At 41.8% G+C, this 15000-nt stretch overlaps 1 protein-coding gene across 1 annotated transcript in view; it reads right to left on the bottom strand.

The window, feature by feature from the left end:
• LOC143276836 (uncharacterized) overlaps positions 1 to 15000 on the bottom strand; it is a 97786-nt gene that overhangs the window by 53167 nt on the left and 29619 nt on the right. Inside the window, exons 4-5 of the mRNA XM_076581491.1 lie at positions 7573 to 7689; positions 4820 to 4910 (exon numbers count right to left, since the gene is read on the bottom strand). Of these exons, the coding sequence (XP_076437606.1) occupies positions 4820 to 4910; positions 7573 to 7689 (208 nt within the window). The remainder of the gene's footprint in view (positions 1 to 4819; positions 4911 to 7572; positions 7690 to 15000) is intronic.

Raw genomic sequence — 15000 nt, 5'->3', positions numbered from 1 at the left:
ACACTTTTAAATACCACACTCTCTCTCTCTCTCTCTCACACACACACACACACAAAGGCACACACAAAGAGAGTCACACACACACTTATATTTAATACCACACACACACACACACACACACACAGGCACACACACACAATGTATATTTATCAAAAAACACAGGGGTGGGTGGGGGGAGGCACTGATGGGTATTTCTGTAAACTCACACCTTTACCACAATGATTAATGAAGGAAAGCATCTGCGACAATTACAAACACATACACAACCCCTATCCCCCACTCCCCACCCATACAAATGATGCATTGCAGCATATACACACATGCGCGCATGCACACGCACACACACACACACGCACACACACAAACTCACACACGCAAATGCAACATATACACGTATACAGAAACACACAAAACAACAACACTAACACACACACAAAAAAACACCACACACACACACCATAATAATACATAGAAAACACACACACACACACACACACACAACACTAACACAAAAAAAACAAACAAAAAAAACACAACACACACACACACAACAACAACAACGCTAACACACAAAAAACGAACACAACACACACACACAAACACAACACACACACACCATAATAATACACAAAACACACACACACACACACACACACACACACACGACACACAACACAAACACACACGACACACAACACAAACACACACACAACACGCTCCCTCTCCACACAAACCAAACCAAGCCGCCCTCCCCCCCCTCCAGTGACCTCCAACACCACAGACTAAAACATGAGCACACTCTGAACTCCACTTCTCTGCCACCCATGACCTTTGCCCAAAGTTTCCGCACACCACACACACCTGCCACCCACACCACCACCCTGATCTAAGTCTACAATGCTAACCCCCCCCCCCCCCCACACACACACACACCCTTCCCACCCAATCCATCTTCCACAGACCTTCAAATCCTATAGGCACACTACCTAAGAAACAGCATAATACGAACACCGCCTCCCCTAACCCTTCAAACACAACCATAACCTAAAAAAATCCTTCAGCTCTTCAGGGGATGAGTGATGTTAGAGCATCAGTTCAATTACTCAAAGAAGTCACTGCGTTCCGACAAATCCATATATATATTTTTTTTTCTCAAGGCCTGACTAAGCGCGTCGGGTAACGCTGCTGGTCAGGCACCTGCTTGGTAGATGTGGTGTAGCGTATACACCCTAATCCACATCTGCTGCTAAGCAGATGCATAATAAGCAGTGTAACCAAAACACACTTAGTCAGGTCTTAAGGGATTTTTTTTTTTTTTTTCAAATAAAATTAAATGAAATTAAATAAGTAGACAGATAAACAATGAGATTTTTAGAAAAAGAACGTAAAAAAAAACAACAACAAAAAAAAAAAACCAAAAAAAAAAAACCCATGAAATGGCGAACGACTGGACAGCAAATCCAAAAAATAAATCACACACACACACACTCTCTCTCTCTCACACACACACACACAGAGCATCAAAGCGTCAAGAGCAGGAGTGGCCTTGTGGTAAAGGGCCTGACTATGGACGCCAGTGTCCACAAGTTCGAGACCCATGTACACGAAACAGGATTTCTATTTCCACCCCCTCCCTCCCCTACAAATCGACCTTGTCCATGTAAAAGAACCCTCGGCAGTAGGGGCTTGGTTCCTGGCAGCCCTGATCACAAACCAGATTCTCAGGACAAGTGGCATGAGAACAATCAGTATCAGTATCAGTAGCTCAAGGAGGCGTCACTGCGTTCGGTCAAATCCATATACGCTACACCACATCTGCCAAGCAGATGCCTGACCAGCAGCGTAACCCAACGCGCTTAGTCAGGCCTTGAATAAAAAAACAAACAAAAAAACAACAACAACAACAAAACAAAAACAAAAAAACAAAAAAAAACAACCTATTAATTAAAATAATAATAATAATAATAAATAATAAAGAAAGAAATAAATGAGAGCAATAATAACAAGAAAACAAGAAACAAAACATGAAATTCTTGAATCCTCACTTTGGAGCTTGACAACATGCCTTTTAACTAAGTGATAATGATTGAAATAAGCAGTAATTTGAAGAAGAAGAAGAAAAGCAAAATGCATCTGGCCGGCTTAAGTGTCAAAATCATCAAACACTCCATCTCAAATAAATTCAAATTTATTTTCCCCAAAAAATAAATCAGGTGTTTTCACTGACATTCTTAAACAGAAAACAAAACAAAAAAACAAAAACAAAAAAAAGAGCACAAGAAAACATTAACATATTCTTGAAATGAGTATGTGGGGGATCGGAGGTGAGGGGGAGGGGGGAGGGAAGGAGGGAAGGGTGTGAGGGTCATACAATCATCCACTCCCTTGTTTTCTTCAGCAACTCAGCGATTCCCTCCCTTCCTGTACACAACTTTGCTCAATGCTCATCTTACATCACATCAGGAGATTTACACAAGCTTACAGCTGGGCCATCAGCAAAAGCGAGAGCTGCATGTATAATCAATGTCAACGCTTTCTCCACTTGCAACGAGAATTCATAACTCTCTCCATACGAACGGCGAAAAGAGACGACGTTAACAGCGTTTCAGCCCAATTACCACCATCAAAATATTGCAAGTGGAAGGCTCTCATACTGAAGAGGTGAATGTTGACAAAGAATACCACAATTCTGACGACGGAAGCTAAAGGTTGGGTCATTCAGACACCCACTGGACATCCGAGGGGTCTGTGTAGAGGAGAAGAGAGGACTGGCCGTACTGAGTGAGTTAACAGCTCAGTCTTTTTGTGAAGGACTATAGACTCCCGAACGAGGAGGCAAGACTACACTGGCTCTTAGTGCTGCAGCCTTGGGGAGGGGGCTAGTTAGCCTTCCGGAACCACCTCAACGCCGACTGTCCTGAAACCCTCTTGGCCGAGAGAGTGGGGATGTAACTTGGGCAAGACACTCTCCATATATATATGATAGTCGTCGTGTCCGACTTGGACCATGAGAATAGCAGAGGAGGCAACTGCTGTTCCGACTATTTGGGCTAGAATTTGATTATAGTGGAGAGTGTCTTGCCCAAGTTACATCCCCACTCTTTCGGCCAAGAGGGTTTTAGGACAGTTGGCGTTGGGGATAGTTCCCAAAGGCCAACTAGCCCACAAGGCTGCAGCACAAAGAGCCAGTGCAATTTTGCCTCCTAGTTTGAGAGTCATAGTCCTTCACAAAAAACTAAGCTGTAAATGGTTTCCCATTGACTGGAGAAACCATTGATAATACAGCTCTCACTCTGCTGTTGGCCCAAATGTAAACTTATGTCAATCTGTGATATAAGCCGAGTGTTGGGCCTGAAGACACTCTCCACTGTAATCAAATTCTAGCCCAGATAGTCAGAACTTCAGCTGCCTCCTCTGCTGTCCTGACGGTAATAATAATAATGGCATTTATATAGCGCTGAATCTTGTGCAGAGACAAATCAAAGCGCTTTCGCACCAGTCATTCACACGCATGCGTAACTCTAAAACTGGAGAAACTAAAGACAAGGAAGAGGCAGGGAAGGGAGGCTATTTTGGGAAGAGGTGGGTTTTAAGGCCAGACTTGAAAGAGCTGAGTGTGGAGACTTGACGAAGCGAAAGAGCAAGTTCATTCCAGTTGCAAGGTCCAGAAACAGAGAAAGAACGGCGGCCAACAGTCGAGAGTTTGAATCTGGGTGTGCGTAAACAGAGTGGATCCGAAGCTGATCGTAGTGAGCGAGACGGAGTGTAGAGGTGAAGGCAGCCACAGAGATAGGAAGGGGCTGATTTGTCAGACACAGGTATATAAATATACAACTACCCACCATGACAGACACAGGATACCCACTCTCTCACCCCCACCCACACAGAAGGAATAATAAACGAACGTTGTAAATGACAAAAAACGTCAAGGAAACTTCGGCTTCCTCCTATTCCTTTCTCCTCAATCCCCAACACCGTCATTTCCTTCCTTCGATCAAAGGATACAGAAACTGCACCGAAACGAGACAACACTGTACACAACCCACCCAACACAAACTGAACAAGGAAAGATCAGACACTGTTGTACGATTTGTTTGTAGCTCACAACAAAGTTGAAAACATCTTCACCCCCCCCCCCCCCCCCACCTTCAGCCCATTCTCCTCACTACAAATATTCTGATTCACTTCCTTCAAAAAACAACAAAATTAAAAAAAAAAAAAAAAAAAAAAAGACACACAAAGAGAGGCAGACGATGTACACACATGAAAAATGTACACACACACACACACACACATGCACACACACACACACACACACACACACATGCACACACACACACAGACCAAAAAACCAAACACACACCACGAAATTTATCTGAACACACTGACACCACCTCCTTGAGTAACTGAACTGAACTGTTTAGAGCCTTCCACTTTGCCTTTCAATTTTTTCCTTTATTTCATTTTATTTGTTTGTTTTTTTCATGTTGGACATGTGCTGCCGCCAAAAAGCAAATCTCTGTACCAAAGTATATATATATATATATATATATATATATATATATATATATATATATATATATATATATATATGATAATAATGATAATCATAGTAATATTGATAAGAAAAATAACACTTTACAAAGCCATCCTTTTTGCGAGTTAACAGCGCTTCACATGAACATTTCACACATTATATGTCTTACAGCTGTGAACTTTGCATACAAGTTATCACCGATAATGCATACGATATGTACACACACAGACGCACACACACACACACACACACACAGTCACATTCATATTCGCTGTCACTCACCAGAAAGTCGAAGACGCTGAGCCCCAGCATGTCGAAGGAGATACAGATGTGACCGTGGTAGTCAAACCAGTCCAGCATTTGTACACACATGCTGCAACACAGTGTGACACACATATCTGTTGGGTGTGTACGAAACGAAACAAATCGAAACGAAATGAAAGGAGAAACACATGTGACCATGGTAGTCAAACCAGTCCAGCATTTGTACACACATGCTGCAACACAGTGTGACACACACATTTTGTATTTTTGTATTTCTTTTTATCGCAACAGATTTCTCTGTGTGAAATTCGGGCTGCTCTCCCCAGGGACAGCGCGTCACTACACTACAGCGCCACCCTTTTTTTTGTGTATTTTTTCCTGCGTGCAGTTTTATTTGTTTTTCCTATCGAAGTGGATTTTTCTACAGAATTTTGCCAGGAACAACCCTTTGTTGCCGTGGGTTCTTTTATGTGCGCTAAGTGCATGCTGCACATGGGACCTCGGTTTATCGTCTCATCCGAATGACTAGTGTCCAGTCCACCACTCAAGGTCTAGTGGAGGGGGAGAAAATATCGGCGGTTGAGCCGTGATTCGAACCAGCGCGCTCAGATTCTCTCGCTTCCTTGGCGGACGCGTTACGTCTAGGCCATCACTTCATATATCTGTGGGGTGTGTACCAAACTAAACAAATTGAAACGAAATGAAAGGAGATACATATGTGACTGTGGTAGTCAAACCAGTCCAGCATTTTTACACACATGCTGCAACACAGTGTGACACATATATCTGTGGGGTGTGTACAAAACAAAACAAATCAAAACGAAACAAATGGAGATACACATGTGACCGTGGTAGTCAAACCAGTACAGCATTTGTACACACATGGTGCAACACAGTGTGACACAGACTGGTGTTAAGTACAAAATGAAATGGAACGGAATGAAATGAAATGAAACGGAACAAATTTCGATTCAAGAGGGTAGTGGACTAAGCATGACTACTTTTTAATTTTTTTAACATCCATTCATCTGGAGGGAAAAACACCACCACCACCACCACCAACAACAACAAAAACAACAACATGAAAATAAAGATATGCACAGGTCATATTCCATAGACAGTAAGAGAGAGAGAGAGAGAGAGAGAGAGACAGAGAGAGCAAGAGAGAGTGAGACAGACAGACAGAGAGAGAGCAAGACAGAGACAGAGACAGAGAGCGAGCATGCGTGCCGGACTGTGTGTATGCGTGTGATAAACTAAAGGGACAGAAACTGAGAAAGGCACACAGAGGGACAGACAGACAGACAGAGGGACAGACAGACAAAGGACAGACAGAGGGACAGACAAAGGGACAGACAGACAGAGGGACAGACAGACAAAGGGACAGACAGAGGGACAGACAAAGGACAGACAGAGGGACAGACAGACAGAGGGACAAAGGAGCAGACAGACAGAGGGACAGACAGACAAAGGAGCAGGCAGACAGAGGGACAGACAAAGGACAGACAGACAAAGGACAGACAGAGGGACAGACAAAGGACAGAGGGACAGACAAAGGACAGACAAAGGACAGACAGACAGAGGGACAGACAAAGGACAGACAAAGGAGCAGACAGACAGAGGGACAGACAAAGGACAGACAGAGGGACAGACAAAGGACAGACAGAGGGACAGACAAAGGGACAGACAGACAGAGGGACAGACAAAGGGACAGACAGAGGGACAGACAAAGGACAGACAGAGGGACAGACAAAGGACAGACAGAGGGACAGACAAAGGAGCAGACAGACAGAGGGACAAAGGACAGAGGGACAGACAAAGGACAGACAAAGGACAGACAAAGGACAGACAAAGGAGCAGACAGACAGAGGGACAGACAAAGGACAGACAGAGGGACAGACAGACAGAGGGACAGACAAAGGACAGACAAAGGACAGACAGACAGAGGGACAGACAAAGGACAGACAAAGGAGCAGACAGACAGAGGGACAGACAAAGGACAGACAAAGGACAGACAGAGAGACAGACAAAGGACAGACAAAGGACAGACAAAAGACAGACAGACAAAGGACAGACAGAGGGACAGACAGACAGAGAGACAGACAAAGGACAGACAAAGGACAGACAGACAGAGAGACAGACAAAGGACAGACAGAGGGACAGACAAAGGACAGACAAAGGAGCAGACAAAGGAGCAGACGGACAAAGGACAGACAGAGGGACAGACAAAGGACAGACAGACAAAGGAGCAGACAGACAGAGGGACAGACAGACAAAGGAGCAGACAGACAGACAAAGAACAGAGAGATAAAGGAACAAACAAACACAAGTACAGACAGACACTGAGACAGAAAAAAAGGGACAGAGAGAAAGGACTGAAAAACAGACGAAGGGGCAGACAGACAGACAGATAGAAAAACAAAGAAGAGGAACAGACAGATAGAAAGACAGAGGAACAGACAGACAAATAGAAAGACAGAGTAACAGACAGACAAATAGAAAGAATAACAGAGAGAAGACAGAGAAGAGGAACAGACAGACAGATAGATAGACTGAAAGATGGAGAAGAGGAACAGACAGACAGACAGAGGAACAGACAGACAAACAGAAAGACAGAGTAACAGACAGACAAATAGAAAGAATAACAGACAGAAGACAGAGAAGAGGAACAGACAGACAGACAGAGGAACAGACAGACAAATAGAAAGACAGAATAACAGACAGAAAGACAGAGAAGAGGAACAGACAGACAGACAGAGGGAGGGACGTACTATTTTCCGTTGGGGTCCTTCTCCTTGAGTTTCTCCAGCACGTTGATCTCCAGCTTGGCCGCCTCCCTGTACTTGTCCACATTCTTGATGATCTTGACCGCCACTGACCCTCCGTTTCTGGACATAATAACAATCATAATAATGATAATAATAGTTTCAGTTTCAGTAGCTCAAGGAGGCGTCACTGCGTTCGGACAAAACCATATACGCTACACCACATCTGCCAAGCAAGATGCCTGACCAGCAGCGTAACCCAACGTGCCTAGTCAGGCCTTGAGGGAAAAAAAAAAGAAAGGGGGAATAAATAATAGATAAGCTTACATAAATAAATAAATAATAATTATAATATAGAAAAAGGTATATAATAATAAATAATAATAATTATATAATAATAATTATAGTAATAATAATAATGGATAAGTATCCAGAAGTCTGCTCTGGGTGCTTTACAAAAACGCTTTTGTTAACTCTTTCCATACGAACGGCGAAAGAGACGACGTTAACAGCGTTTCACCCCAATTACCATCATCAAAATATTGCAAGCGGAAGGCTCTTATACTGAAAGACGTGAATGTTGACAAAGAATACCACAATTCTGACGACGGAAGCTAAAGGTTGGGTCATTCAGACACCCACTGGACATCCGAGGGGTCTGTGTAGAGGACAAGAGAGGACTGGCCGTACTTAGTGAGTTAACATAAAACATAACATCAATGTTACATACACACACCAAAATGTCACTACACACACACACACACTGCATACATTTTAACATACACATGTATCTAACAGCTACCCTAACACACGCATACATAGGCAGGCAAAAACTTACATAAACACACGCGCACACAATACACATTCATATACATGCATGTAGTTATGTACACATACATATATATACACACATAGTCAAGCACAGCTAACACAAAGGAAGTGGACCTGCCACAATTGAACTTATTGCTGAGGAAAAAGGTGAGTTCTGAGACGAGATTTAAAAGATGCAAGGGAATCAGAATGACGGAGGTATCAGGGAGCTTGTTCCACGTCTTTGGCGATTGAAAAGAAAATGATCTGTGTCCATAGGTCTTACTTCTGACGTGAGGTATCCTGAGAAGTCGAGTATCAGAGGAAGAATGGAGCTGGCGAGACGGGGTATAGATATGGAGGAGTTCAGAAAGATACTTGGGGCCAGATCCGTTGACTGCAGAAAAGGTAAGAGTAGATAGCTTCTAGTCTATTCGATCAGAAACAGGCAACCAGTGGAGAGACTGAAGGAGAGGAGAAACATGGTCAAATTTAGAAGCTCTGCAAATGAGTCTATAATAAGAATAAGAATAATAATAATAATAATACACACCAACCCCCCACCTCACATACACACACACACACACACCCGCACACACACCCGTACACATGGACACACACACACACACACACCCGCACACATGGACACACACACACACACACACCACACACACACACATGGACACACACACACACACACGGGCACACACACACACACACATGGACACACACATGGACACACACACACACACATGGACACACACACACACACACACATGGACACACACACACACATGGACACACACACACACACATGGACACACACACACACACATGGACACACACACACACACATGGACACACACACACACATGGACACACACACACACATGGACACACACACATGGACACACACACACACACACACACATGGACACACACACACACACACACATGGACACACACACACACACATGGACACACACACACACACACACACTTCAGTACAGGCAGACAGCTGGATACAACATCATCATCACTCTCCAGGGTTCACTCAGGTGTAATATTGCCCAGCAGGCAGTACCTCTCTCTTCCTCTCCCAATCCTCCCCCACCTCCTCCCTTCACCCACCCCCCTCCCCTTTTCCTCTCTGCCCCCTAACTTCCTTTCAACACCATCCTTCTTCCCTAGTAGTAATAAATTCCTTTCCTCCAAGCCTTCAAAGTCAGGTACTGCCTTGCCCTTAAAAGCGCCTGCAGAAAACCCAACCCCTCACAAAGTTATCAGTGTTGCTGCTCACACATTCTCTCTCTCTCTCTCTCTCTCTCTCACTCAAGGCCATGCCTAAAATCTTAATCTGTAAATAGAATTAAAAACTTTTTTTTTTAATCTCTCTCTCTCTCTGTGTGCCATACCTAAAATCCTAACCCTGGAATAAAAATGTTCTGAGATCTGAATTATCTCTCTCTTTCCTTTCTCTCTCTGTCACACACAATTCATTTGAACTCTCTCTCTCTCTCTCTGTGTGCCATACCTAAAATCCTAATCCCGAAATAAAAATGTTCAGAAATCTGAATTCTCTCTCGGTCTCTCCTTTCTCTCTCTGTCACACACAATTCATTTGAAATCTCTCTCTCTCTCTCTCTCTCTCTGTGCCATACCTAAAATCCTAATCCCGAAATAAAAATGTTCAGAAATCTGAATTCTCTTTTACTGAATTCTCTTTTTACTGTTACTGACGTTACCGTCACTGACAATCAGCCACATTATACCGCACAGAACGACACGGAAACAAACAACGAGCAAAACACAAAACCACAACAAACTTGTGAGGCAACGAGACAAACTGACTATAGCAACACAAACACAGCAGAACAGGTAGATGACGTGACAGACCCTGACTCGGTGACGGAACCACACACACAGCCAGCAACAGAACGCAACAGCCAAGACAAGGCCACATCAGTGCACGAGACACGGAGCTCCAGAGACAGAAGTGCACGTGACGCGCCGGCAGCTCGGCTGAGAAGTGCCTCGTGTACAGCAACCACAACTAAACGACAAACTACCATTCAGGAAGCAACAGGTAGAACCACAAAACAAAATAACCAATAGGGATTCGGCCAGGCTCATGTCACGAAGAATATTAACTTTGTCACATATAATATTGAAGGGCTTTCCCATGTGTATAACCATGAATTACGATCTTATATCAATAATTTTGATTTTTGTCTTCTTGTAGAAACGTTTACAACTCGGTTTCCAGAACATTTGTTCCCAGATTATGATGCTTTTGTTGTGCCGGGTGTTAGACTCTCGGATGGTATAACTGCAAGACTGTCCGGAGGTTTGACACTCCTTGTGAAGAAAGATTTTTCCAAGTATGTTGAAAAAATAGATGTGGAGTATGACAACATCATAGCAGTAAGACTGTCCAAAGATATGTTTGGCACAGAATTGCCAGTAATGCTACTTGGTGTGTATTTACCACCGAGTACTTCTGACTATTATTGCAATACAGAGATATCAAATGGTGTTGCTATTGTAGAACAATGTATTATGGATTTGATAGAGTGTTATGGAAATATGTCTTTTCTGTTACTTGGGGACTTTAATGCACGCACTGGGGGTGAAAATGTAATAGAGAATGATGATATAGAGGTAGATGTGTTACTAGACGATGATAGAGAATACAAGGTATATCGCTCATCAAAAGATAACATTCAGAATGACTTTGGTAAATATCTATTGAATCTTTGCAGTTCTTTTGATCTTTCCATCGTAAATGGTACTATCAAAGAAGACATTGATTTTGGTAACTACACTTACATTTCTTCTACAGGATGCAGTATTGTTGATTATGTCATAGTATCACGTTGTTTGTTAAATTCTTGTGTTTCCCTGAATGTTAGACCAAGGATTGAATCAAAACACATGCCTGTAGAATTTGTCATGCACTGTCAAGCAGATATAGCTGAATTATGTCGTACTCAGAGTACTTACCAAGTTGAAAAACTAGTTTGGGACCAAGAAAAAAACGAGGAATTTAAAGAGAAACTGGGGTCTGGTGAATTTAAAATCCATTTGGAACGAGCTTCTTACCTGGTGAATCATAATGTTGATGAAGCCTTACAAATTTTTAATGATGCGCTGCTTTCTGCTAGTGATTGTATGAGAAAAAACATTACCATAGGAAATGTACGAACCGACCCGTGGTTCGACCAGGAATGTAACCAACACAGAAGAGATCTCCGTCACGATTTGAGACAGTACTACAAACTTAAGGATGACAATTTAACTATTAGAACTGCGTATAACCAGAAACGCAGGGAATACAAAGAGCTCTTACGGCTGAAAAAGAAAACCCATCGTAAAAAAGTGTTGAACGCACTGCATGAGAAAGTTAATAATCCTACTGGATTTTGGAGCAAACTCAAATCATTTTCAGGCAGAAAATCTGGTGAAAATAACGTAAGTATAGATGAGTGGTATAAATACTTCTCTCAGGTTTTTCAGTCTCAGGCGAACAATGACCTGTCAGACAATGTAGACAGCCAGTCTGAAGAACCTATCAGTAACGAGCAAAGCCAACTCAACACTGATTCGCTTGACTGTGACATTACTGAAAGTGAAGTCTATGCTGCAGTTCGTTCCTTGAAAAACGGCAAGGCAGCGGGCCCTGACGGGATCATTGGAGAAATCTTTAAAAATTCTATCACTGTGATTGCTCCATTTTTGGTCCTCTTGTTCAATCAACTCTTCTCTTCTGGAAGTTATCCCCTACAGTGGTCGGAAGCTATCATCCATCCCATATTTAAAAAAGGTGACAAAAATTTACCAGATAATTATAGAGGGGTATCCCTGTTGAATATATGCAGTAAACTGTACAGCCATGTATTAAACGAACGATTAAATAAATGGATTGAACGTAACAATATCATTAACGACTGTCAAGCCGGTTTTAGAAAGAAATATAGCACAGTTGATCATGTTTTTACATTATTCGCCATGGTTCAAAAGCAATTGTTGCTGCACAAAAAATTATATGTTGCTTTTATCGACTTTAGAAAAGCCTTCGATTCTGTTGTCCGTATAAACTTATGGAAAATTCTAAAGAAAAGGGGAATTAATGGGAGAATGTACCAAGCCATTACAAGCATATATAACATTGTGAAAGCAAGAGTTAGAGCTGGCAGTGAACTTAGTGATTCATTTATGTGTCCTTCAGGGTTAAAGCAAGGAGAGGTATGTAGTCCAGTTCTGTTTTCCCTCTTTATAAACGAATTAGCAGAAGAAGTCATTCAGAAAGGTAAACATGGTATTCAACTTATTCCTGATTTATTAGAAATCCTAATTCTTATGTTTGCTGATGATATTATTTTGATTTCTGACTCGATTGTAGGCCTCCAGAATCAGTTAAATGTTCTGTTCGACACAGCAAAGAAACTTGGGCTGATAGTTAACTTAGAGAAATCAAATGTTGTTATATTTAGAAATGGTGGCTATATCTCCGAAAAGGAAACGTGGTTTTATGGCCAGAACAAGCTTACAGTTGTTAACATGTATAAGTACTTAGGAATTATCATGTCCACCAGACTTTCCTTCACGCACAGTTTGAATGACATGGCAAGTCGAGCGAAGAAAGGAGTCATTACTATATTTAGATTGCTGTGGTCATTAGGAGAAAAATCACCAACTATATTCTTCAAACTTTTTGATGCTCAGATCCAGCCAATACTTAGTTATGGGGCTGAGGTTTGGGGAATCATTGCAAATGTTGACACTGTGGAAAAGGTACACCTTTTTGCTTTGAAAAGATTCTTGAATATTAGTTTAAGAACACCTAACATAATGGCATATGGAGAACTTGGACGGTTCCCACTGTATGTTAATCTATACCTAAAGAGCATTAAGTATTGGTTGAAAATTTTGAAAATGCCGCCCCATCGCTTACCACACAAAGCTTATAAAATGCTATTATACTACCATTACAGTAATAAGAACACTTGGGCATCATCAGTCTGCTTTTTCTTATATAAATTTGGCTTTGGGGAGGTCTGGGAAAACCAAGGGGTCGGTAACGAAAATGAATTTTTAAAAGTCTTGAGAAATAAGCTAATTGATGAATACAAAACACAGTGGTCTTCTGATATGCTGCACAGTGAACGTTTTCAATTCTATAGAACATTTAAAAGTGATCTTATTTTATCTCCATACTTACAATTAGTAAATCATTTGCGAGCCAGAGTCAGTCTGATCAGAATGCGACTGGGTGTGTCTGAATTGTATGTCCATAAGTTGCGTTTCAGAAGGAACTTGTCAGTAAATCAGCTGCTTTGCCCATTCTGTGAATTTCAAATAGAAACTGAAACTCATTTTGTCCTACAATGTCCAAAGTACCTGGATTTAAGAGAACAGTATATCCCTGCCAAATATTATAATTATCCATCACAATTTAAGCTGACAATGCTATTTGCATCAGAATGTAAAACGTTGGTCATCCGCCTTGCTCTGTTCCTTGAGAAAGCTCTGAAAGTCCGTCGTATGTATCTGTTGGATTGATAAGTATGTCATCAATACTTACATGAGTGTGTGTATGTGCGTGCGTGTATATGCGCGAGTGCATAGGTGTGTGTGTATTTAAATGTGCATGTATGTACGTGCATAGCTGTGTATATGTGTACATATACACGAGTTTGGATAACTATGTGCAAATGTTCAAATTATGTAGTATGGTTTTTGATCATAACTTGCGTGACCTTGCAGGGAATCATTCATCTGATGTGACTATGAATTTGTAACCACCCTCAATGACATGGGCCAGTGGCCTATTCATTAAACCATTCAGTGTTCAGTGTTCAGTGTTCTCTCTCTCACTCAAGGCCATGCCTAAAATCTTAATCTGTAAATAGAATTAAAAACTTTTTTTTTTAATCTCTCTCTCTCTCTGTGTGCCATACCTAAAATCCTAACCCTGGAATAAAAATGTTCTGAGATCTGAATTATCTCTCTCTTTCCTTTCTCTCTCTGTCACACACAATTCATTTGAATTCTCTCTCTCTCTCTCTCTCTCTCTCTCTCTCTGTGTGCCATACCTAAAATCCTAATCCCGAAATAAAAATGTTCGGAAATCTGAATTCTCTCTCGGTCTCTCCTTTCTCTCTCTGTCACACACAATTCATTTGAAATCTCTCTCTCTCTCTCTCTCTCTGCCATACCTAAAATCCTAACCCTGGAATAAAAATGTTCTGAGATCTGAATTATCTCTCTCTTTCCTTTCTCTCTCTGTCACACACAATTCATTTGAACTCTCTCTCTCTCTCTCTGTGTGCCATACCTAAAATCCTAATCCCGAAATAAAAATGTTCAGAAATCTGAATTCTCTCTCGGTCTCTCCTTTCTCTCTCTGTCACACACAATTCATTTGAAATCTCTCTCTCTCTCTCTCTCTCTGTGCCATACCTAAAATCCTAATCCCGAAATAAAAATGTTCAGAAATCTGAATTCTCTCTCGGTCTCTCCTTTCTCTCTCTGTCACACACAATTCATTTGAAATCTCTCTCTCTCTCTCTCTCTGCCATACCTAAATCCTAATCCTGGAATAAAATGTTTTGAGATCTGAAT

The sequence above is a fragment of the Babylonia areolata genome, chromosome 33 (assembly GCF_041734735.1).
Source record: "Babylonia areolata isolate BAREFJ2019XMU chromosome 33, ASM4173473v1, whole genome shotgun sequence".
NCBI lineage: Eukaryota > Metazoa > Mollusca > Gastropoda > Neogastropoda > Buccinidae > Babylonia > Babylonia areolata.
The sequence above is the reverse complement of the archived record's forward strand: the minus strand, read 5'-3'. Positions and strand labels throughout refer to the sequence as shown.